The following is a 26904-nucleotide window of genomic DNA, read 5'->3' on the forward strand; positions in this document are numbered from 1 at the left end:
TTTATGCATTTTGTTGTAACATAATTGTTGTGTAAAATGTTCCACAAGCAGGATAAAATCTGGAAAGGCATGCATATATTTTTTTTACTTTGTACTTCAGTGTTTCTCAACCAGAGGGCCCATGGGGTCTAAAAAATTTCCAGTGAGGGCTTAAGATGACTTAAAATAAGCCTGAACAAGCCTTAATAAAATAAGCCAAAACAAACATTTCTTGGTTAAGTTTTTGGTGAGTGGGGGGCTTCAAATATTGTTGAAGCCAATAGGGGGGACCTTGATGTAAATAAGGTAGAGAACCACTGCTTTACTTGAATTTCTATGTACTGTATGTTTGCCATCATTTACATTCACAGGCAATCAGTCTTGAATATCAGAAATTACTTTATTTTCATGTCACACCATACTGCATGTAGAAAAGTATGAGAACATTTGGATTTATAAGCTCTTATTTGACAAATAATAAGACCAAATTCTTATTATTGTGGATCATGCTGAAAGTTTGCACTTTTTTACTGTATGGTATGACTCATATTTTCTGCAAATGTATTTCTGTGTGTAACATGCAATGAATGGTACCTCTGTTAGATGTGTTCTTGAACATGATTGGCTGGATTGCTCAGGGGGAGGGGCTACTTGGCATCTCCTTTGGTGGACCTTCAACTGGCAACAATTCCTAGCTTGTGTTCCTCTCAACGTAACCATGAAAATAGCCTTTGTGACTGTAGTTTTGGGGATGCTCTGCCTGATAGACGCCCAGGCCAGCGTCCAACCGCAGAAAAGCTTTGACCTTCAGAGGGTGAGAGTTTTTGTTGTTCTACCTGATGTAAATACACTTTTCTCAAATAATTTGAAGGGCTGTTTAATTTGTATAAGATTAGTGTGTTAAGTTACAATATAATGATGACAGTGGTGGTAGTTTAAACAATTAGACGTCTGAACAATGTCTGTTTGTTTACAAAAAATGTGTATGTTCTAATCTAGGCCAATATACTGACAAGCAAAGGTTTTTGCCTCCTTAATTATATACAGTAAAGTAGGGCAATTTCAGGGGTCTCAGGACACTGATTGCATTAACAGTAGGAATAGTGAGTGTAGACAAACATACCTCAGGTCAAAGGTCTTAATGTTGCAGTAAGGGACGTGTGATTTTTACAGGCTGCGTTCACGCCATATCGTAATTACCGTAATTACAAGATTACAGCATGTAAAAGCATTCACGTCCTCTTAGAGTTCGTAATTACATCTTGTGGACTGGGAGTTTTCTAAGCGCTACGACTTGTACCACGTGACCGCTGCAACCTCACACGGAAGCACTTCCATGTTTTTTTCTTTTTCCACCTTTTTGTTTATTATTTTCAAAAACAATGTACAGATAGCAAAACAGCATTAAAATGTACTTTTTAATTTCACGCGGATTTCATTTTTTATTATTTTCAAAAACAATGTACAGATAGCAAAACAGCATTAAAATGTACTTTTGCTACAGAAACGCACATTTCTCCGTTCAAAGTGAACAGCTTCGTGTCAAAGTTCACGTAACGTTACTGTCATCCCAAAACAAATATGAACGAAGCATAAGACGACGGAATTTGTTAGGAAGTTTGATTGTTCGCTGATTTGTGTACAGTTATAGACAAGCTTTTAAAAAACATTAAACAAAATTAGACCAAAGTAAATTCTAGTTCCACAGGTAGAAAAAAAATAGTTATTCAGTCAGTAATATTCTGTCATTATTACATTTTTTTCATGTTCTTCCGGACCAAACCTATGATGTTTTCTTCTCTGTGAAACAAAAAAGTAGATGTTTCATCATATAATGTTTAAACTTTGTTACTTTACAAGTTTGCTCTGGGATTATTTAATGCGTTAGCTCACATGAACTAACAATGAATACTTCTATCGTATTTATTTTTAGACCATAGCCTATTTTAAGGCGTCACTATTAGCAATAATTGACAACAGGCCGTTGAATAATTCGAAAATAATGAACACCCAAGGTGCATTATTTGTAAATAATTCAAAGGACCTGAGTCATTTTTTCTGCTTATACCACTAGCGCAGGTGTGCATTACTTTCAATTATACCACGGGTCTGTTGAATTATGTATTCTGATTGGCTGAGAAATGTTTCGTGGGTATGCATTAATTTCTAATAACTGCACACCTAACTTGTCAAATGTCTTAAAAATAGGCACCAGGGCAATGTTTGTGGTAACCGTGGTATAAGAGGAATAATTGACTCCGGTCCTTTGAATTATTTGGAAATAATGCACACCTGCGGTGTAACGGCACTCCACTTCGCGTCGTGCCGCATTGCACCTTGGGTGTGCATTCTTTTCTTATAATTCAATGGCCCGTTGTCAATTATTCCTTCTTTATGACATGGGCCTGCCCTGCTGAAAATACCAGCATGCACCAGCATGGGAATTATGCTGGTTTAGCTGGTGGTCAGCAGCATGCCAGCACCAAAATACAACATATGCTGGTCTTTGCTGGTATGACCAGCATGGGATGCTGGTTCTTATGCTGGTTTGGTGCTGGTTTAGCTGGTGCAAATGCTGGTTTGGTGCTGGTTTAGCTGGTGTTCACTAGCAAACCACCACCAAAACACAACATATGCTGGTTTTGCTGGTATGCTGGTTTTTTCAGCAGGGTGTTGGTTGGTTGAGAATAATTTTTCTGTAAACCACTCACCTATCCTGTCAAATGTCTTAAAATCACCATAGCAATAGCAATGTTTGTGTAAGAGAAATAATTGACGGTCCTATGAGTTATTTAGAAATAACGCACACCCACTGTGCAATGGCATTACCACCTTGGGTGTGCACTATTTTTGAATAATTCAACGGGCCATCGTAAGTTATTCCTTACATAATTCAAAGGAGCGGACTATACCACAGTTACCACAGACATTGCTAAGACATTGCTCTGGTGGTTTTGACATTTGACAGGTCAGGTGTGCGTTTATCGAAAATACGCGTGAAATATTTCTCAACCAATTATGGAAGCATTCAACAGCCCCGTGCCCGTGATATAAAGTGTAACAATGCAAGTAGACAGTAGGGTCTCAGTTAATCTCCTGTGAATCACTTTCTTTTTACCTAAAATCTAACACAATTTTGAAACAAAATGTCAACAATTAGAAACTGATAGCTAGTGTTGACACAGTGACACAGTGTTACAACTAAGCCTCAAGTAGTGATGCACCGATGTATCGGCAGCCGATATTTATTTATGAGATTTTTTATGAATTTGAAACCATCGGCAATAGCACGAGAAAGGCCGATACCGATTGTTTATTAATTAACTGCATAAAGAAATCCATTATATGTAAAAAAAAAAAAGAGTTGTTAATAAAATAAACGCTGAATAGCAAAAACCACCTTTGAAGGTTGTCAAGCTGTCTTATTATATTTGTTTTAGCTTAATTTGTGCCTCTCTTATTATGTTGGTCAGTTGAACGTTAATTAGATCCAATCCATGTTCAGTAAAAATAATTTGATGCAGAAATAAACTAGCTAATAGACCAACTGTATAGTATTGTATACAAGGGTTTAATATCAGTATCGGCCAGAAGTTGTCTGTTTAAATCGGTATTGGTATCGGCCTAAAAAATACTATCGGTGCATCCCTAGCCTCAAGTATACAATGATGATAAAATGAAAACAATGTAAATGTCATTAATTAAAATGATAACTGTAAATACAATATCAGCAGAAATAATTGACAATTATGATTTTTTTTTTTTTTTTTTGGCTATGCAGCCTTTTTGAAAATATTTACCCATATACATTGGTGCATAATAGAAGGATGGGTAGATGAAGGATCATGAATATACAGTAGTGTGTGGACATCTATTCATTATAGACAGATGAACAATATCCAAAACTTAAATTGTTCGTTTGTAGCAGAGATGTGTGTGCTGCTTGTGTAAGAATATGAATAATATTAATAATAATAATTATTATTATTTTCTAACTTAAATATATTTTAAATGATTGAGCCAAATCCATTAAGGTGTCCCGTTCTCCCCTACCAGCATAAACTTTAAGGTTTGTTGCATGCATGAAATTATGCATAATTTACGGTTATTACTATGATAATTACATGTGAACACAGTAAAAATTTCTTCAATTCACAACTAATTTACTTGAATTTACAACTAATTATAAATTAAGCTAATTCAACTTTATTTTGATAATTTATAGCCACTCCTTTGTTAAACCAAGTTGATTAAACTTCAAATTATAAGCGCAGTTTTTTTTACAGTGTAACAAATGCACCATAGCAAAAAAGTGTTTAATTATCATTTATTAAATCTAATTCATGTAAACTTAAGCATTTGTTAACACATTATTATAATCCAAATTTGTATCCTTTAACATGTACACAAACAGTTGAATTGTCATTGACTAACATTAATTAATGCTAATAAACTACATTACACATTGATAGTTCATGTTACCTAATGCATTTAACAAATACAACCTTATTGTAAAGTGTAATCATTTTATTATTTAATATCTCTGACCTGTAAAATGTTTTTTGTATGTGTAGTTTGCAGGTAAATGGTATCGGGTCGGGTTCGCCTACGATTCTCCAGGCTTTGTTCCCTATAGAAGCAAACTCACCATATCCATGGGCATCGTGGAACCAAAAGAAAATGGGGATGTTGATATGACAATGTGGAATTTAAAGTAAATGTATTTCTATGATATTTATTTATATTATTTCTATTTTTACAATATAACAATGTCCTGTGTCTTCTCGCTCTGTTATGTGTGTGATTATACACAGTAGGCCCTCCAGCTGCCAGCGTAAAGTCTATGTTTATGAGAAGACATCTGTGCCTGGTGTATTTAACTATTACAGTACCCGTGAGTCCCAGCAGATTTAATACAAACTACATCTGTACAGTACAGATGAATTTAATGAATAAATCACAACAGTTTGCTTTACATGATCGTTTTAAGGTCACAAAAGGGTAAAGGATGTTACGGTCGTGGAGACGAACTACACGGAGTATGCGCTAGTCTTCAAACACAAGAAGTTCAATAAGGAATACACACAAGTGGCCCTTTATGGTAAGAACTTCAGATATAAAGCATTTAGGAACAATGTTTGCCTTTGCGAGCTGTTCCCACTGTCTTTTTCATTGTAGGCCGTACTAAGAAGTTAAGAAGTGATCTGATAGAGAAGTTCAGAGCTTATGCCATAGCACGAGGCTTCTCCAGAGAATCCATACTGACTCCACCACCTGCTGGTATGCAAAACATTTACACTGACGCATAAGCTCATATTACATTTAATTATCGATCATATACCACCGATATACTGATTCGGTCATTTCCAGTGAATAATTCACTTTAGGAATTAAATGTTTTAATTTTAATACACCCTAAAAGATGCTGGGTTAATTCCAACCCAGCGCTGGGTCAAAAAGGTACGAATCCAGCCGTTGGATTAAATGAAATGAGAAAGTTTTTATATTTCACCCAACAAGGGATTAAAAACCCAGCATTTTGGGTTGAAACAACTCTGCATACGTTGGATTAACTTAAAAATATTGCATCCACTTTTTTAAGGAAGTTTCACGTGGAATTTTAAGCAATTGCATAAGTTGCTTAAAATTCCATGTGAAACTTACTAAAAAAATAGATGCAAAAATGATGCACTATAATTTTATGTAAATTCGGCCTTTATTTTTTTCAGTGTAGGTTAAATTATAACACTGTAAAAAAGTTAGTTTAACTTAAAAAAGTAAGTTACCTGGTTGCCTTTAAATTTTGAGTTAATTGGGGGGGGGGGGTGAAAATAGCCTTTGGCAAAATCCGGTACAATACATTAAATGGAAATTTATGTTAAAAATTGTGCATGGTCCCATTATAAATTAATAAAATCGAAACGAATTTAACTTATTGGTTGACACATATATTTTTTATGCAAAAGTTTTTTTAAGGCAACCAGGTTACTTACTTTTTTAAGTTGAACCAACAAATATTTTTACAGTGAACCCAACGGTTTGGGTAAAATAAACCCAGCATTTTTATAGTACAACAAGAAAGTGTGTAGTTCAATTAACCTTATCTCACAGGAATATGTATTTTACGAGTTAAACACTAAGGATACCCCACCCCTGAACCCAATGTCACAGGGGTAAAGACTAGTCATACAAAAATATAACAAATATAGCAAAATATACAAATTGACATTAGGTTGTGTTACGTTTATTAGACATGCGATGGATCTTGCGTTTATTGCTTTGCTAAATAAACGTTGTGAATAATGAATGCCTTGCAAAACTTCTCACTTTTGTGGTTTTGTTTTTTCTTCTTTGTAGAAAACTGTCCTTCATCAGGAAATTAGGTAAATTCATATTTACATATTTACACAGTAATGTAGTACAGTTAAAAATCTCTTGCTCTCCACAGGGAGAATTGTAATACTGGCTTTATTCACCTGTAAAATGTTGCTATATCGCTGACATTTTTGGATCTAGAAGCCTAATCTTGGTCTCTTTAAAAAGAAGATACAATTTTTTCTGCACTGTAAAAATCTTTGCTGCCTTACATTTTTTTTAACTCAAATTTACAAGTCATGTCAGCATATTTATCTTGACTAGAGATGAATTGTTATAACTTATAAAAGTAAGTTGACTTCTTTCAACTATATTTTATAAGTTGTAGCACCTCATCTCTTGTCTTGTCTTGTGAAAAAATTTAAGGCAGCAAAGAAATTTTTACAGTGGCTTGTTTTTTCTCAGATTTTCTGTAGTTGTTAATTTGAATTAAAAAATAGTTATAGCATTTTAAGTTTATTTAAAAAACAAAACAAATAATGCAATACAACATATATTTTATATTTAAAAACAACATAAATGTAAATGTATCATGACCAAAATGCTAAAAAAGACATAGTCTCAACTAGTTTTGATCCAAATTTGAAGTTAAAATTACAAAAAATTGACAATTTAAGTGTTTTTACCAACAAAGGCCACTAGGTGTCATTGGTTTGCTGAATACTATTGTCATAAATGAATAAATAACTGTCACTTCATTATTATTACTGCAAAAAAAAAAATTAACATGAAAACTAGGTTCATTTAAGATTTCCAATTATATATACGTTGTCAAAATTTTTGAACATTTATAATAGGATATAAGTGTTAAATTTTTCTTAAAAGCTTAATTCAAGAACAAAATTCTTACCCCATTGTCAAATATTTTAGCTTGTTTCACTGCAAAAAAAATTTTTCATGAAAAAAAATCTTAGTATTTTTGTCTTGTTTTCAGTAAAAATATCTAAAAATTCTTAAATTAAGATGCTTTTTCTTTCATATTAAGTTGGCTCAACTGAGGGCCCATGACATTTTATAAAATTGCTCTCACCATCTCATTCTTTTCTCAAAATTTGATAACTAAACACTTAGAGTTTTCTAAGTTTGTCAAGTTTATACTTTGTCAAGATTATCTTTAGAAATTAACAAGTAAAATATTATTAAGTAAAAAAAATGTGGGCCCATCTATGGGCCGGTGAGGGTTTAGTGGGTTTTAATATTGCCTATTAGTAGTCAATTTAATTTTGCGAAGGCATATTCAGTCATGTTTCTAATCACACATTTCTTTTTTCATTTCAGTACCTGTTTCCCTTCACCTTCACAACAACAAATCACACAATATTCAGACATTTTTCTTTTACATATTTATTTCATGCTGTTTTGTATATCTCTGCCTACCTTTAAACTGGAAGTTTGCATGCCTTTACATTTATAAACATGGCATGATATGAAAAAAAATATTTATATTAGAAAGCAACAATTGTGGTTTGTCTAAAGTTCTTTGTTTTCATAATATAAATATAAATCTATTTGTGTCTCTGTACAGTGAGGACCAAAAGTCTGAGAAGCAGAAATGCAAAATAAAAACTTTTCATGTCTGATTTAATAAAACATTCTGCACTGTAAAAGATGTCTTGTTGCACTACATTTAAATTTCCATTTAGGTTGTTTTATACTTTTGAAGCCCACTCTGGAATTAAAGCTTTTTAATGAGAGCTAATATAAAATATTTGAGGTGTTTTGTGTACTGCCGCAAAATAAAAAAATTAGAAAATTAGCTTTCACTGGGGCAGTACCCTTTAAAAAGATCTTAAGTAAAGATATTTATATATTTGATATCACTCTGTATGTTCAAAGGTGTATACATTTTTTTTCTTATGTGTTAAATGGTTTTGTAATGTTTTATTGAATAACATGAATAGTGTTCTGCTAGGATGGACTGAAATACTGTAAATCCAACAGCAAACAACTGTTTTTATGTAAATGCCATATGGAAGGGAAAAAAGGAAGAAACCGCCATATGTCTGACCCAGTTATTATTAAGGAAAATGTAATAAAACCACATGACGTTACAGTATTAGAGCAGATCATGCGGACTTTATATGTTATTGCTGTATAAAATGCTGAAGCCTTGTGTATCTTTACCTGATACACAAATTGAATAAAAGCAACATTTGGTCAAACCTAAAACCAGTACTAACAGGTTTGTGCTGTTTATATGTGATTTATCAACCAGCATTCATGTGTTGTGAATGATGTGAATATAAAATATTTTATTTGCATGTATTTTAACTGACTTTTACACTAAATAAATAAAACAAGGCACAAATTTCAAATCAATAGAAAGATAAGAAGAACTTTGTTCTGTTTGTTTTGTTGGTTTGTTTGTGGGGATGACCATAAGGTCGATGTTCTCCAGAGGAGGAGGAGGAGGAGGACAGACCTGCGGTTCATCTGCATTACAGATCAGAACTTCAGCTGGATCGCAGACAGACAGAATGATGCGCGTTTCTCTGCTGGTACTGCTGGCCTTCATAGGCCTGCTTAATACTGGACACTCTGAGCCTCTGCTCCAAACCCAAGAGAACTTCAATTTGAACCGGGTAGGTTGTTTAGGCCTCATATGTAAGTTATTTTCTCCAGATGAAAGTGCTAATGAACAGAGGAGGCTGGGTTGGCATATACTCTATAGTGAAAATCAGTTGTTATTTTTATAAAGTAAATTGGTATTAAATCTATATAATCATCTATATAGAAAGATAGTCCAGCTGAAAAGCTAACGTGTGCTTTTTCATGACAACATGCCCCAGCAGTGATCATAATCATCTCTTACTGGCTGTTGCACAATATGTAAATAATTTGGCAACATCATAATCTTTCACCACAAAGTTTTGTTGACAACATATTTTTTAACATCTCTTTAATGTATTATTATCAATATTATTATTAATAATTATTACTATTGTATTATATTATTGTTGTTGCTTTTATAATATATTATATTATATTATATTTATTTTCATTTCTGTTGTTGTTATTATTACTACTGCTACTACTATAACTATTATTTTTATTGGGTGGATCATGGTGTAGATTTGGTTTGAACATTGGTGGTTGAAGCGTCAACTGTGTGTTTTCGTGAATCACTGTATAAATATTTGAGATTTGTAATCGCTAGTTTTTATTGTGGGGGGGGGCTACCTCCAAAACTACTTTGGGTGAATTGGGGTAAAGTACACTTTACAAAATAATGAGGCAAACAAGGAACGAACCCAACCCGTAACTCTCAGAAATAAAGGTACAAAAGCTGTCACTGGGACTGTACCCTTTCAAAAACTACAACTTTGTTCCCTAAAAAAGTATATTAGCAGTATTATTAGCAGTGTTGGGGAAAGTTACTTTTAAAAGTAATCCGTTACAATATTAAGTTACTTCCAAAAAAGTAACTAATTGCGTTACTTAGTTACTTTTCATGGAAAGTAATGCTTACGTTACTTTTTAGTTACTTTTGCGTTACTTTTTCTTGGCTGAGGCTTGATCTCTTTCAGGCCTTGCAGGTGTTTTTTATGGATGAAAAGTTCTGCATTCAGAAATTGCATATTTCATCACAAAAATGTCGAGCTCTGGCTTTCCATCTCAGTTTCTGACTCAAACTGTTCCCATACAGTATCTTTAGTTTAATTCAGTACAATTTTTTTTATTAAATTAATTAAACTTAAAAAAGTAACTCAAATATTAATGTGTACATTTAAAAAGTAATGCTTTACTTGTTACTTCAGAAAAGTAATATTATTACGTAATGCACGTTACTTGAAATGCGTTACCCCCAACAACTGTATATTAGTACCTCAAAAGATACATATTCATATCAGCTGTATACATATCTGTACCTAAATAGTCCTTTTCAAAGGGTACTGACCAAATGACAGCTTTTGTACCTTTATTTCTGATAGTTTATTGTGTATCTTTAAGGTTACAGTCAACTGTTTTGTACCCCTAAAATTTAACTGTACAAATTTTTTCCTATCTTGTGTCCAGTTTGTACCTTTTTTCTACTAGTGTATGCTGGGTTGTTTTAACCCATTGTTCAAGTCAAATATAAAAATTGTCTGCGTTAATTTAACCCAGAGGCTGAGTTTGTCTCTTTTTGACCCAATGCTGAGTTCCAAATAACCCAGCATTTCTCAGAGTGTTGGACACTTTTATCCATTCATTTTTATATCTATCTATGCATCTGAATGTGGGACAAATTCTCCTAATCTGATCTACACCATCTCTTCCTTCCTGAAGTTTATGGGGAAATGGTATGATGTAGCAATAGCGTCCAACTGTCAATGGCTCAAGCGTCATAAGGGAGACGCAGCTATTGGCTCTCTGGAGCTGAAGTCCTCTGGATCATCAGAGACCATCAGCATGACCCGCATTTCATCCAGGTACACTAGTGTTCATTCTGCAAAACAGGTGCTTTCGTGTCCCGCATTTACATTTCTATGTAAAAAAAAATTATTAAGCTTATTAGAGTGTAAAACTAACATCTATATGTAAATCCTTATGTGCACTTTTTGCAGGCATGGCACCTGTAAGTCCATCAGTGGAGAATATAAGACAACCACAACACCTGGAAGATTCAAATATCATGTTTCCAGTAGGTATAACTTCACAGACGACCATACAGTGTCCTTGTGTAGCCTAACTGATTGACTATTTGTGTGTCTCTCCCTGTATAGAGTGGAATGCTGATGTTGATGCCTACGTAGTACACACAAACTATGATGAGTATGCACTAGTGGTGATGTATAAACAGAAGGCAGGTGGTGACAAAACTACATCTGTAAAACTCTACGGTAAAGGAACTGATCTCTGAAGGAATAAAGGTTTAGTTTAATATATATATATATATTTTAAACATTTAAAACACTGCCCCCTGTAGGCCGCACCATGGAGCTTCGACCCACACTCATTGCCGATTTCAAGACTTTGGTGGCTGAACTGGGAATGAGTGAAGATACTATAATTATTAAAAAAAACAAAGGTATGACACACAAAAACAAAACACCCCTTTTTTTCCAAACCTATTCCAAAATAAATTTTATTTTGTGCTATCAGGTGAATGCGTTCCAGGTGAGCAGGTCATGCCAGAGCCACAGGTCCAGGTAAAGACCTCATTGTCATTTAAAGTGAACGTACAAGCATTTGTATGGATAGTACCCCAAAACAAGAACTTCATTAAAGGGCACCGCCTTTTTACAAAATGTAATATAAGTCTCAGGTGTGCCCAGAAACTGTGAAGTTTCAGCTCAAAATACCCCACAGATCATTTATTATAGCATGTCCAAAATGACCCTATTTGGGTTAAAGCAAAAATGTGCTGTTTTAATATCTGTAAATACAAATCACTTCCTTACAAACAGACAGTGAGCGCTTTCATTTAAAATAGATCTGATTAACACAGTCTGAGACGATAATATCTATTGGACAGAATACAACTCGCTGAGGGTGGAAACTATGGTAGTGCAGGACTGTAAGTGGGCGGGGCTTTATCAATGTGACCTCACATTGATAAGAGTATTAAAAGCGGCATGTCTACTGAGACTGCTTTGGTTTGATGGGGATTAAAAAACAAGTGGCGAGGGGATTTTTTTCATCGTAGGGTGGTTGTGTTCACACTGCCAACGCACATTATGTTTAAACACCTTGTAAAAGTGGATTTTGCATAAAAGGTGCCCTTTAATAAAACATGTTTTTATTTTAGGTGAAAATAGTAACGGTGCTATCGCATATCATTAATCTTGGTATTTCATCCATTTACAATAGAGGGCGAGGAGAAATGTGGTTCTCCCGGCCGCTGATGAGGGATCAGGTGATGACACACCCATGTTTAGAGGACCTGGTGAGTAAAAGTGCTGCCCAAGTGTTTATTTTATACTTTGAAGTGCGCAATTATGTATCAAAATTAGTATTTTTCAATGAATGTTTATATAAAAAGCCTATTAGTCAATTTATAAAGAAAATTCAAAATAAATCAAACTGTGTATATTTTAGCATCTTCAGTGTAGCCACTTTGCCTTTATATAAGAATGTAGGCCTGGCTTCTTTTTCTTTACAATTCAGCACAAGTCATCCATTTTGAAAACATAAAATTGTATTATTTATTTTATATTTTATTTTATTCGTTTTTTTTTCTATTTTCTAATAAAATAAATGTACATGTTTGCACTAATATATTTGACAAGTAAGTAAAGTTATAAGTAACAATAGGCTGTGCTGTATCGTGGAAAAAGTCACAGGTGAAGGATGTTCTTAGACACGACACACTGGTGAAATAAGACGTGACTTATTCACAATAAAGCACTAACATTCACTACCTTATTGCTTTTATAAAATGGTTACCACACAATACAATTATTAAAGCAAAAACTCAACTTTAAAATCAGAAGTAAAATCATTAAAAGCCAAAATAGGTCCTGTAAACGGCAACTGAATGTTTGCGCAGTGATACACAGAATCGTTGGGTGGAGCGGTATAGATGTGTTTTAAACTTAAATATGACACAGCTAGTGACCAATCAGAATCAAGGACTGGAACTAACCATTTTATTAATGTTAAAAACAAATATATGCCAGTAGAAATCCACTATACTTTCTAGGAGGTGATATACAATGCAGAATATTTAAAATGTTGTTTAAAATACTTTTATAAACTATAACCTGTTGCCAGGTTAGGATTTTTGTGCCTAGCTGAGCTGGTTTCCATGCAGCAATCATGAAAAGTAGGGCTACATTTTGATTAATCGCGACTAATCGTTTGCAAAATAAAAGTTTTTGTTTACATATGTCTGTGTACTGTGTATAATAATTATGCATTTATAAATACACACACATGCATGTAGAAATTTAAGAATATATATATATATATATATATATATATATATATATATATATATATATATATATATATATATATATATATATATATATATATATATATATATATATATGTACTTCTTAAATATCTAAATGCGTGTGTATTTATTTATACATAATTATTATACACAGTACACACAAACATACGTAATATATATAAACAAAAACTTTTATTTTACAAACGATTAGTCGCGATTAATTAAAATGCAGCCCTAATGAAAAGGAAAAATGTGCTTGGTCGTATGTTCAAAAGACGGATAAATGGATAGATAGTCCCAAATAAATAGATTATCACTAAATGTCTCAAATTGTGTATAAAAATATAAGAAAGTGTGCCTTTATTTTAATGACAGTGTGTTTGTGTGTGCAGAGGCCTGTAAGGCACAGGTGGATTCTGGGCCTTGTTTTGGAATGATCCAGCGTTATCATTACAACTCATCCATCATGACCTGTCAACCGTTCACCTATGGAGGCTGTATGGGAAACCAGAACAACTTTGTGTCAGAGAAGGAGTGTCTGCAGACCTGTCGCACAGAGGGTAAGTGCTTGTGTGTTTGGGTGTTTCACATTTCTGTACTGTGGTGTTAGTAGGCTTTATGCCCAGCTGCACTACTTCCTGAACTTCAGCCAGCTCCTTGTTTCCTGTCTGCCATTATTGGACAAACTGATTAATCCAGGTGTGCCTGACCTCAGTAGTCACAACAACAATAATCAGACACACTTGGATCAATCAGTTTGTCCAATAATGGAAGACAGGAAACAAGGAGCTGGCTGAAGTTCAGGAAGTAGTGCAGCTGGGCGCATCACACACATACGCATACAAATAGCTTGTAATGCACTGTAAGACACTTTGCATTTTTCCAAATGCATAACTGTAAATACTGTGTTTTGTCCATCTAGCTGCCTGTAGACTCCCCATGGACTCTGGTCCCTGTAAAGCATACACAGATCTGTGGGCCTTTGATGCAGCCACTGGAAAGTGCGTGTCCTTCAAATACGGAGGCTGCAAGGGCAACGGAAACAAATTTTACAGCGAGAAAGAGTGCAACGAGTACTGTGGCGTTATGATGAGAGATGGTAACACACACACACACAAGAATAAGTTTTTTTTATGCATTATCATTGATATCAGTCCAAGACTTGTTAAAGGGAGAGAGTACAAATCCATTTCAGGTTTTGAGTATTAAATCGAGTGTAAAATATGTTGAATATTGCATGAAGCTTTATAGCTGAGATATATATTTGCCCCAAGGTTCAATTTTGTGTTTCGGTGTCTGCAGGTGACGGCGAGTTTCTGAATGTGAACTGAGAGTGAAATGAAGAATGAAGAAGCAACACAAAGCGCAACATGGATCAGTTTCCAGCAGCCATTAACTTTAGTAATAACACAAATAAAGACCTAAACATTCATTCATAGTCATTTATTCATCATTTATAATATTTTTTTAAAACAAAGCTACTGTAGTGGGGAATACTGCTCTTAATTAAAGGTCTTCAACCTTTTTAAGGCTAAGGACCCCTTAATGGATAGAGAGGAGGTGCAGGGACCCCCATGTATCAAATTATGATTGGATTTACATACTTTGTTATGATGGTTTGTTACAAAGCTATTAAACTGAAGCTATTTTACAGAATAGATTTTAAACTGGAAGCGTTATGCTTTTTATATTAATCAAGAATTAATTTTCATTAGCGTATTATTAACCTCGTTTGATGCCTAATTTAATTTTTCCAAAAAATCTTTTGAATTCAACAAATATTTAGGGGATCCCCTGTTGAAGACCCATATTTGAGTTTGAAGAAATTTAACACTTTACAATAAGGTTGTTTTTGTTTAAAGGTGTAGTGTGTAATTTTTAGGAGGATCTCTTAAATGTATATAAAATATACATAACTATATTATTAGGTGTATAAAGACCTTACATAATGAACCGTCATGTTTTTATTATCTTAGAATGAGACGTTTTTATCTACATACACCGAGGGTCCCTTACATGGAGGTCGCCATTTTGTGCCACCGTGTTTCTACAGAAGCCCTTAGCGGACAACCTTTTTTTAACTAAGTTGTCTCCGACGATGACATGTTTGTCCTCTGGCGGCTACCGTAGCTTCTCTATGAGTTTCAAAAGCAAGGGGTGAGCTGAGGATGCCACAATAATTTACACACTCAGGGCCGCATTAATGCATGGGCTTACCTGGGCTTAAGCCCAGGGCCACGGGCTGGAAAGGGCCCCGAGATGCCGGAAAAAAATAACAACCGCATTTTATAAAAAGTTGATACTCCCTTTAAAATGATGCTTAATCGCTTTGCTTTGAATGTCCGTGCGTGAATGCAGTTCCTGCGCAAGAAAATCTCTCTCTTACTGTACGTAGGCTACCCTGCAATCATTAGTGAGCTTTTTAAAATTTCTGTCTGAAATATCCATTATTGCATTTCTGATGAACAAAGACGAAACTGAGGACGCGTTTTTATCTTAATATGAAAGACAACGTGTAAACATTCATTAAATGATTCCTCGTAACATTTTAAAGCCAAGATGTACAGAACAGCACACAAAGATATTACACAAAACATTTTTGATAACTAAATCTAATAAATTACAAATTAGATTCTGCCTCGGAAGCCACGGTCAGCGATCTTATTTCATTTTGAGATTTAGCGTGTCAAGGAAATAAAAGACGAGAAATTACATATAATTTGTTACTGTAAATTATAAAAAAACAAGCTTTATATACAATTCCTTAAACGGTTCATTTATAACAAGAAAACACTTAAAATAATCATTTCATAGACACTATATATGCTTTATTATTTTGCACAGAAATATCTGATTGCTTACTTTCACTTTTATCATCTCTGTATTCACTTGAAACATCTGATGTTTCTTATAACATTTGTTTCAGGAATCTCTTTTCTATCATTTGAAAGTTAACACCGACCATAGTATTAAATCACAAGAGAGACAATTGTGTCAGATTCGGTAGAGATATTTATATTCGGTGTCATCACCGGAAAAAAAAACGGCTTACCTATTTTGTAGCTCAACTTCTGACAAGTTAAGTAACCTTTTTAAATACATTTTAAAACTTATTCTTGTCGAAAATTTTTTTTTTTGATGTTTAGTTTGATGAACGCCTAAATATGATCACGCAGAACATCTAGCGCGTTCGGCTAAATTGAATGTGACAGCATGCAACAGCGTAACATCGACACAACGGAAAGCAATCCAAAACTTACAGAACTTAAATTAGATCAGAATTTACCTTTATAATAAATAAAAAATAAAAACAAAATGAAGTCAGAATCAATAAGGTGCAGAATGGGTGCAAAATGCCTAAATTCGCAGGGGAATAAAACACAAGCCACAAATAGCTTAATCAGATAACACTAAATAATCTATAAATTAAATAAAAACAAAGAAATATTAAAATAATTTTTAAAATAACGAAAGTATAGAATTGCCTGTTTTGTCTTTTAAATGGCAGAAACAAAGAGACTTTGCAATGGTTTCTGGATATGGACGTAGCCCTGTCACGGGATTTAGGCTATTAACAGACTTTAAAAATATTTATTAAAAGCTACTTTTTCACATATTATTTACTTCGTATTATCATAATAGGCTGTATATTTTATATATGGGGAGAAAGCTGTTATATGTGAAATCAGATAATGTGCACTCAATATTATATAGCCAAAATTAAATGATCCTCATTTTATAACACATCTGCGACGATTCGACTGTGCAGTAGTCGAATCAGGCTTCTCATGTCAAAGCATCGAATCTTATACTATTCGGGTCACCTCTAGCTAGGACTATGTGCATATGTTATGCAGTGATATTTGTGTATATTGTGGGCATTCTGATATGGTTTTAATATTTTGTTATTGCATTTATTCCAGCAAAATAAAAGCCTGACAACTTGCACTTAGTGCCCTGCTAAAAAAACAGCATACCAGCAAGACCAGCATGTTGTGTTTTGGTGCTGGTTTGCTAGTGAACACCAGCTAAACCAGCATTAGCACCAGCATTAGCACCAGCTAAACAAGGACCAAACCAGCATTAGCACCAGAATCCCATGCTGGTCATACCAGCAAGACCGGCATATGTTGTGTTTTGGTGCTGGTATGCTGGTGACCACCAGCTAAACCAGCATAGACCAGCATAATTCCCATGCTGGTCCATGCTGGTTTGATGCTGTTTTTTTCAGCAGGGTTATTATAAAGATTGTGTGAATGTAGGCTGTAATTCTGGTGGATGAAGGGCCCCACAAAAGGGTAAAGCCCAGGGGCCCCTTACAGTGTTAATGCGGCCCTGTACACACTGCACCTTTAATATTAGTAAATGCATTTGCTAACATGAAATAACAAGACGCAATCTAGTTTTCCATCATTTATTAATCTTTGTTAATGTTTTACCAATGCATTTGTTCATGTTAGTTGATTGTGGATTACCTTATGTTAACATTTTTAAAAAATTTTATTAATAAATGCAGAAATTTACATGAATTCAAATAAATGCTGTTGAAGTATTGTTCATTGTTAGTTCATGTTCGCTAATGCAAACAAATACAACCTTATTGTACAGTGTTACTGTGCACCAGTTGCCCCTGTACTCCTCTACTGACAGTAGCCAACAGATGTCAGTATTTGTCCACAGTTAGGGTTCTTCTCACCAGTGAGAACTTGCCCTTTCAACTGATCTGTGACCAGTTATAGGACTCTTATTAGTACACTGGATCAATATACTCGGCCAGATAAGGCTGATCCTGTATCCGGGCAAAAATAGTCCAATCTGAGCAAAGTCCCAAGCAGCCCAGCCAGGCTTCCTGCACCCTTTTCCCAGAATTCACGGCTAGTGATGCTGCTGGTAGAATGCTGGGAATATCCGGAGAGGAAAAAGGAACTGACGGCTTTCAGTGACCTTCCGTTCCAAAACGACATCACCTGCTCGTACACACCCTCGCATAAACAGTTTAAAGCCATAGATAACCATGTACAGTGATCCACCCAAGGGAACTATTTAAACATATAAGCCAAACTGTATGTTACGCATTAGATAACAGAAACTTGAGGCATTGTAGTATAAAGTCAGTAAAGTTTACTTAGAAATATAACAACAGCTAAGCAGAAAGCATTTAAACAATATAGGTGTTATAAACTGTAAAAAGATTAACTTAAAACAGACTTTAATTGTCATTTAAGCACCATTGTTGAAAAAAGTGCATGAGCAGAATCACATATTGTGGCCTGATGAGAGTAAAATTCTTCTTTTTGCAGTCTAGTGGTTATCGACAGAACCTCAGGTGACCCCCGGTTACTGAATTCAAGCCACAGTACACTGTAAAGACTGTTGAAGGGGACATATCATAAAAATCTGACTTTTTCCATATTTAAGTGCTATAATTTGGTCCCCAGTGCTTCTATCAACCTAGAAAATGTGAAAAAGATCAACCCAGTAACTTAGTTTTGGTAAACCATTCTCTGCAAGCATGTGAAAAACATAGATCATTAAAATTTGGCTCCCCTTGTGATGTCAGAAAGGGATAATACCGCCCCTTAATCTGCACTATCCAACCACGGCACTGCCATTAAGTGCAGAGATTAACTCATTTGCATTTTAAAGGACACACCCAAAAATGGCACATTTTTGCTCACACCTACAAAGTGGCAATTTTAACATGTTATAATAAATTATCTCATACGTACTCTGGGGACACCAAAGATTTATTTGACATCTTAAAAAAGTCTTGTGAAATGTCCCATTTAAGCATGGTGGTGCAAAAGTTATGGTATTGGGATGTTTTTCATACTTTGGTGTTGAATACATCAGAATACTTGAAAAGATTATATTGCACCTTTTCTGAAGAGGAAATGCTCCTGAAACAACAACCCCAAAAACAAAAGCAAGAGGGCAAATTCTTGGTTCCAGACAAAAATGCTCGATGTTATGGAGTGGTCAAGTTCAAACCCCTGATCTCTACCACATTGAAAACTTGCAGGGTGACATGATAAATGCAGTTTCTGATGCAAAACCTAAAAATTCACAGGAACTCTGGATCCTGTCCTAAAATATCTTTCTAGGTGCCAGAATTCGGTTGACTCGATTTGACACAGATGTGCAGCAGTTATCAACAACAATGCTTATGCAACTAAATATGAGTAATAGTTTAAAATAAAGTTAAATCTTAAGAAATATCTTCAGGTTTTAGTGTCTACAGAGAAAAAGGTTTTTTTTTTTTTGAAGAACTTAATATTCTTTTTTTGCTTCCCTTTAAAAAGAACATATATTTATATTGATATATTTTCTTAATGCTTTGATTGGATGTGTAATGTTTTTTTGCACTTATATTCCCTTTTATTAGTACACTCTATTTTTAACACCAATGTACATGTTGAGTCATGAACCAAGATGAGTCTCCCAGCTGTGGAGATCCAGCAAAGCTTTGATGTACATGTTTCCCACAGTGTGCCAGTGGTCTGAAGAGTATTTTACATGTGTGTGCCCGACTGCGGCCGGTTTGCGGTGATTCTTCGTGGGAAGACGTCTGGTGTGTCAATAGGAATCGAGCTGGTGTTTGTGTGTAGATGTGTGTGCATGTGTCGTGTCTGTTGGCAGCCCAGGAAAACGGTTTCAGACCGCTGAACAGGATCAAAGCGAGTCAGCTCAGGCACGAAGGTTCACTTCTCTGACATATACACACATGGTCACATATACATTTTCACATATGCATCCAATCGCACCCAGACTTTCCCACAGAAGGAGACGTTCTGTTGAGTCTCGATCGCACGCACACCCTTAAACCAGGCTCACTATGTCATTTGTCATTTTTAATTATTTAAATAGCACTTTTTATGTAGGCATACTGTATATGGAACCTAGCCTGTGAAAATCCAGCTAAAGTTATTTTTTTGTGATTTACTGTTTTCTACCTGAAATCATCTTATGTAATGTAAAGAAGTTTTGTGAAAATATGACCTTGATTTATTTAATATTGACTGAGTAAGGTCATGTCAAAAATTGAAATGAAATTTTACTTTTAGGAAGTTGGCTACTTATTTACAATCTTAAAAAATCAACCCTTCTATGTGTAAAAAAAACAATTGATAAATCAAAAGGTGGATACAAAAAAATCCACATTAAATTCTTTTTAAGTGCCACCTGTGGTTTCACAAATATAATTCACAAGACTTTTTAAATTGTAAAACTGTCAGCTCTGATATAGTCAATCCTGTTATCTCTCGTAAGCTATAATTATACAGTATATTTTAATGATGGCACAATCCTTAAATAAATCATTTGTCTAATAAAATGTTTCAAATAAATGTTACACAATATCAAAATTATGAACATGTCGAGAAATGTCTGATTATAAAAACAGGATTATGAAGTAATTTAAACAAACTCAAATGGTCCCAAGACAAACACTTGGGGTATACCTTTCACCATGCATATTTTAGCTAACCAATGATAACCAGCGCTAAAAGTTTGTGTTCCTAAAATGGGGAATCTCAAATTTAAGCTGTATCTTTTAATGATGGCACAATCCTTAAATAAATCATTTGTCTAATAAAACGTTTCAAATAAGTGTTCACAATATCAAAATTATGAACATGTCGAGAAATGTCTGATTATAAAAACAGGATTCTTTTCATGTCTCTTTCCAGACTGTGACCACAGGAAAAGCACAGGCACAGATTGAGGTCAGCATAGCTGTGTACATAACAAAGACCTAAGCAAAAGTTGGGATTAACTTTGTCAAACACGTTCCTCACGTATGATCAAAGCCATGCAATCTTTCTCTCGGTTGCGATTTCCTTTCATTTGTGACTGTTTCCTTTATTGCAATACAATAACTTGGCAATATATAGACACTGTCCTGGGGGAATTTGAACAGAAATCTGAAAGTTTGTATTGTATTGTCTATTTGAAATTATTAACAAAATACAACATTTCTGATTAAATTGAAATACTTTATGTGAAGTCATAGCTTGATTTCCCCAAAAAGCATCAAATGTGTGTAAAAAAAAACACAGTGATAAAAACTGGTACAAGCACACTGTTACACCTGTTTCACCCTGACAATTTGAATGGGGCGGATTAATTTCACCATGTATAACAGGTTAGAGCCATTGTAAGTCTCTCACATAGGCAGTGTAAAACAGGTGTAAGGCCAGAAACACTTTTTGGCAAGCATGCAAACACAGATGTTGTAGCTATTGTACATACTGCATACTGCGGCGATAGAAACTTAAGTACTCGGAGCTGGATAGAGTTACCTTTAAATGTCTCTGTCGGTAAGCCAGATGTTATTGTTCAGGTAACTGCAAGTTTAAACATGTTAATTGTCATCAGACGTGATCAGACGTCATCTGAAAAAATTTATTTAAACTCTACTCCATTACAGTATTTAAAAATTAACTAAAATACAATACATACAATAAACATGAATTTTCATTGCAACACCCTGATAGCAAACTAGACAACTGCATTTGAAACAGACCTTGCATAGCTGGAATCTGTTATGAGCATTACGTAATGCACTTTGTATTTCTATGATGTAAAAAAGCATTAACCATTTTGTTTATGAACTAATTTAAACAAACTCAAACGGTCCTAAGACAAACACTTGCGGTATACCTTTCACCATTCATATTTTAGCTAACCAATGACAACCAGTGCTAAAAGTTTGTGATCCTGAAATGGGGAATCTCAAATGTAAGCTGTTTTTGTCCCTATTTGGTCTTTCCTCATTCATCCCAACCCCCCTTTCTCTCTTCCATCCAGACATCTCTTTCTCCCTCTCTCTCTATCGCTGTGTCTTGGGCTGTATGGGGCAGGAGGGAGAAGAGGGGATGACAATGGGGAAAAAAAGAGGGTTGCAGTTTGGGGGTTTGCTGAATAGTCCCATTCAGCCTGCCCAGTCAAACAGAAACGCATCTCCCCACTCACTTACAACCCATAGTTTTACTGCAAACAAGCAGGGCTTTATTCCCCACAATCACTCCCTGGCGCACACTCACACTTGTGTATCCCGAAAGAAGTGATGGCAAGGCCAGACATACACATGTACATGCACTTACTCGCAAACAAGAGGAGGAGCATAGAGGTGACATACATAGTGTGCACTTAGCAAGCAGAAGTGGAACTGGTAAACTCGATCTAAAGTGCCCTTCTGTTGTTCTAGTGCTGTGTCGACATGTACACGGTTGCAGGGAATGATCACAGAGTCAATGAAAACACGAACATCCTGACACTGTGGTCAAGAGGTTTGTTGACGTTGTTTTCAAATGTAGAGGATGCATCCAAACCTGATTACAGTTGGACGAACTAGTGCAATAAAAGATGGCTTTAACTCTTGCTGACAACAGTTTGCAACAGGAATAAGCAAAAACTAATGGTTTGTTTCTTTCAGAAAACCAGAAAAGTTTATACAGTGTGTATATAATGGATGAGTGCTGACTGGCCCACGTCCAAAGAGCCACGTAGTTACAATAAACCTCTGAAAATCCTTTGCTATAATGTTAAAGGTATTATCACAAGGGTCTTTGACTAATCTGATCGGTTAGTAAAACCGTAACTGCATCTCATAGCACACATAGGCTGCTGAAAGCCAGGAATAAGGTTTATACAGTCTGTTTACTGGAGCCCTTAAGTTCACTGATAGTGTTTATGAAATAATTCATCTCTTAAATACTTGCTTACACTGTCCTCGTAAATAGAAACCCAGACACGGGCGACACTCGTGTCCGAGCGTCCAGCTGGGTGACACGCCCTCTGGTTACAGAGACCTGAACATGTGTAGAAAAGAGAAAGTCTGACCCCAATGCTCTGCTAACCTGCTCCTTAACCTCAGCTCTGTGTGTGTGCACCCTGCCCTGATGCACGAATATGTCGCTGACCAGACTGTCCCTACTAACCACACATGCACACGCACCCCCCTCCTTCTTTATGGTCTGTGCAGGAATGAGGCAAACATGAGCGAGTGAGACGCACAATAGCAGAACAAAAGGTTGGGGCAGCAGGAGCGTACAGCGATGTGACAAGGCGAGGGCCGCGTGTATGTATGCTTACGTGCGCGCGTGTGTGTTAATGCGCGTATGCTCCATATGGGCGCTCCCTCGTGTAAAAAAGGCAGATGTCACATGGGTGGCCCCGCCCTGCAGGCCACTGGGTCACGCCGCTCGGGGACACTTCTAAATAGCTGAGCAGGAGAGAGAAGAACGAGGGCCTCTCTCCAGCTGCTTGCTCCATATACACATAAACATATGCATCCTCCACCGTCCACCAGAGCACTCAAATTATGTTTTTTTCCCCTTTTTCTACGTGTTAGTTTACTTCTCTATGCTGATTTCTTTCGTCTTGCATGCTTGTCTTCACTGCATGCATTATTGTCGCTGCAGATATAAGCTTGTGTACTAAAGCGACAGCACTTTTCCTAACCAAACTCAAGATTGGAGGTATTATTTTTGCTGATATAGCATGAATGGTGGAAGCTGAGATACGCAGTAATGTAACACCAAAATGTAAGATTAGCGGATTTAACCACCAAAATGCCAGTACTGCAAAAGTGCAATGCAGTGCAATTCAATTCCAACAGCCCATCCTCATCCCATGGCGTCAATATTTGACGCCACTTGACCATGCGTCAATATGTTACGCGGAGGGTATACCCTTCGCGTCATTTTTTGACGAACTGGGGACTTCAATACTATTAGGTACGCGAAATTAAACAGTTGTCGCCTGACATTGGGGTTAGGGATAGGTTTGGGTAGGGATGTCATTATGTAAATCTAACCCTAAACCGACGCGAAAATGGTAAGAAAATGGTACGAAAATAGGAAAGAGAATGCAACGGACTCAATAGTATTGAAGTCCCCAGTTCGTCAAAAAATGACGCGAAGGGTATACCCGCCGCGTAACATATTGACGCATGGTCAAGTGGCGTCAAATATTGATGCCATGGGATGAGGATGGGCTGTCAATTCAGTTTTGCATTGTAGAAAAGCATCTATACAGAAAACAGTAGTAGTAAAATACAGTATTAAAATGAAAAGAAACTTGTTAATAGGGTGTTATTACAAAATACAAGTACATTGGCAGTTACATCTGCAGTTGTAAACAGTTGTTTTGTTATATAATTATAGTGCTATTAAACAAGCCTGTGTATTAATATTTTATATAGCAACAACATAAACAAACGGCTTTTGAGGACTAAACGCAACATGTAAATTATGTCTGATCATACACCACATCAAACAAGTATTAACATAGCAACCCAGTCGTGTTATAGTCATGAAATATTTGATTAATTTATATGTGTTAAGGATACGATTTTCCACTTTTTTTGTGCCATTGAGCACGAATGTCTTTTTCATGTCACTCAGCACAAATTTCTTTAAATACTTTTTCATGTCCGTGGCACGACTTTCTTTTTCGTGTCATTTTATGTATTGTTTTCTCATTGTTCCCCATTTTTTTTACCATTGTTGCTTTGGGTTAGAATGACTTTCTGTTACATTTCACACATCCTAACCCAAACTACTCTAACCCAAACGAAAAATGTTTAAATCGTAAGAAAAACATGTAGAAAACAATACATAAAATTACATCCTAACCCAATCTCCAAATCGAACCCCAACCACAAGCAACAATGATTTAAAAATAGGAAAAAACTATGGGAAACCAATACATGAAATGACACGAAAAAGAAAGTCGTGCCACTGACACAAAGAAGTATTTATAGAAATTTGTGCTGTGTGACACAAAAAGACATTCGTGCTCAATGGCACAAAAAAAGCGGAAAATCGTGTCCTGAACATGAATAAATTAATTAAATATTTTGTGACTATAACACGACTTGCCATGAGATAGGGAAAAACATATTGATCTAACATTGCTATGTAAACAGTGTTAGCAACAGGTCTTTGAATTCTTGCCTGGCTGCCAAACCTCACAGTTGTGATCCATGCTTGTCATCTCCCTTCGTCTTTAGCAAATCAAAAATTTTATCTTCAACAATTATTTGCTTCATAGATCAGTTTAGCCACTAGCCAGACCAAAAAATAAATACAGACTGGAAGTTCATTTTGGTTCAGGTACGTAACCACGACAATGCGCATGCGTCAGATAAAAAACGCCTATTAGCAGTACTAGCTGTAAAAAGTTGTCTCTAGGGTTGTAATCGTAATCTTAATTTTGTCTTGCTATTACTTAAATATTAATGGTAATATAAAAAATTATATTTTTTTATTTCTTGCACATATTACCCCAGCAAGCAATAGCCGTCATTTCACCGTCTAGACCAGATATTATCCGGCTATGAGTAGCCCACTTCTAGCCAAAATAAACGTGAATTTGAATACATGTCGTTTTTGCCAAAATAACTTGTGTGATGTATGATATTTCATCATGTAAGCAAAGTCAACAGTGATTACAAGGAGTTAAGTTTCATTTATTTATTTTTTGTGCTAGTTGGACATCTGTAAATTTTTTACTGACAGAACAGATTTTGCTTTGTTTTAGCCTAGACGCCTGGGCTGTGTTTGGACGGCTATTAGATGCATTTTATTTGCAAAATTGCCTGCTGGGACTTAACACAGTCGTTTATTGTGCTAAATTTGACATCTCCCTATTCGTAAAAGCTGAAAATGATGCTAATTCTGCATTAACTCATTCGAACAATACAAAAAGTAGTAAAATAACACTTTTGATCAGTACTTTATAGCTGAATCAAGCACTTCATGGGTTTCACTAAATACTTAATTGCGATTATCCGGTCTATAAGTTTCGCATTCAATGAACTACAATCAGGTTATTTCTATATAGACGGTTTAATCAGACGCACGTGCGGTGACGCGACTACGCGTCTGGTCTGAACTTTACTTCCAATATCTGTTTGTTTAATGGTCTGACTAGTTGCTAAACGGAACTCTTGAACAAATACCTCGTCGAAAATAAGACGTTTTGGTTTCGTAGGTAATCTATGTGTTATTTTGCTAGTTATATAAATAAACTACTTTAAAAGGACTTTGTTGTTATTTATTCTTAGCAGAGTTTACCAGAAGTGTGTTCCACGAAAGCTACTTGTTTATGTTGTTACTGCTGAAACCGTCTTTAGCTAATTATTCGAAGTTTCTTGTTTAAATAGTCACAGTCCACACCACCAGTAGCTGGTTGAATAAACTGTTTAAACCAGTCTTACCAGTTAGTCATCTTTTTTTCCCTTCAAAACCGATCATAGCGGTTTTAAGTCAGTTACATAAAAATGTAGAAAGATCTCATTTCAATTAAAAAATTAAGCCCTAACTAATTGCTATTGGTTCTTAACTTACCGGCTATGTTTATGTAACCGGCCCCAGGTGTAGTGTGCAGGTCAGTGAATTTTCCTTCTGTGGGACTACACAAAAACACTCTTAAGTAAACTTTTGTGTGAAATGCTACATTACAGTGTACAGTCACCGTACTTATGTTTTTCACATCGAATTCTTTGTCTGTTTGCGGTTTTTCCCTTTGTTTGCTTGATATTTCTCTGCTTTTCTCCACTATGAAGATTCATTATTATGATTCGATTCTATGATTCTCTCATGTCTTGTCATCTCTGTATTGCCGTGCTTCATTAGCATAGCAGCTGCTGAGTGCAGGGTGTG

At 35.4% G+C, this 26904-nt stretch overlaps 2 protein-coding genes across 4 annotated transcripts; both read left to right on the forward strand.

Annotated features, from left to right (window-relative positions):
- The first annotated feature begins 143 nt into the window (after positions 1–143).
- ptgdsa (prostaglandin D2 synthase a) lies at positions 144–8534 on the forward strand. 3 transcript variants are annotated; one of them, XM_065290376.2, is made up of 7 exons: positions 144–793; positions 4554–4693; positions 4797–4873; positions 4970–5080; positions 5158–5259; positions 6337–6362; positions 7633–8534. In XM_065290376.2, exons 1-6 carry the CDS (start codon positions 563–565, stop codon positions 6360–6362), a joined length of 687 nt encoding a protein of 228 aa, XP_065146448.1. In that variant the 5' UTR covers positions 144–562; the 3' UTR covers positions 7633–8534. The 3 variants fall into 3 exon arrangements, with proteins under 3 accessions (XP_065146448.1, XP_065146447.1, XP_065146446.1); XM_065290375.2 differs by having other exon boundaries at positions 146–793; positions 4794–4873; positions 7880–8534; XM_065290374.2 differs by having other exon boundaries at positions 155–793; positions 4794–4873.
- A 224-nt stretch (positions 8535–8758) lies between these two features.
- Positions 8759–14666, forward strand: ambp (alpha-1-microglobulin/bikunin precursor). The gene is made up of 10 exons (XM_065290373.2): positions 8759–8936; positions 10624–10766; positions 10902–10978; positions 11061–11177; positions 11264–11365; positions 11440–11486; positions 12148–12223; positions 13627–13794; positions 14157–14333; positions 14537–14666. Exons 1-10 carry the CDS (start codon positions 8832–8834, stop codon positions 14563–14565), a joined length of 1041 nt encoding a protein of 346 aa, XP_065146445.1. The 5' UTR covers positions 8759–8831; the 3' UTR covers positions 14566–14666.
- Positions 14667–26904: the final 12238 nt, after the last annotated feature.

This window comes from Paramisgurnus dabryanus, chromosome 10 (genome assembly GCF_030506205.2).
Source record: "Paramisgurnus dabryanus chromosome 10, PD_genome_1.1, whole genome shotgun sequence".
NCBI classification, from domain to species: Eukaryota; Metazoa; Chordata; class Actinopteri; order Cypriniformes; family Cobitidae; genus Paramisgurnus; species Paramisgurnus dabryanus.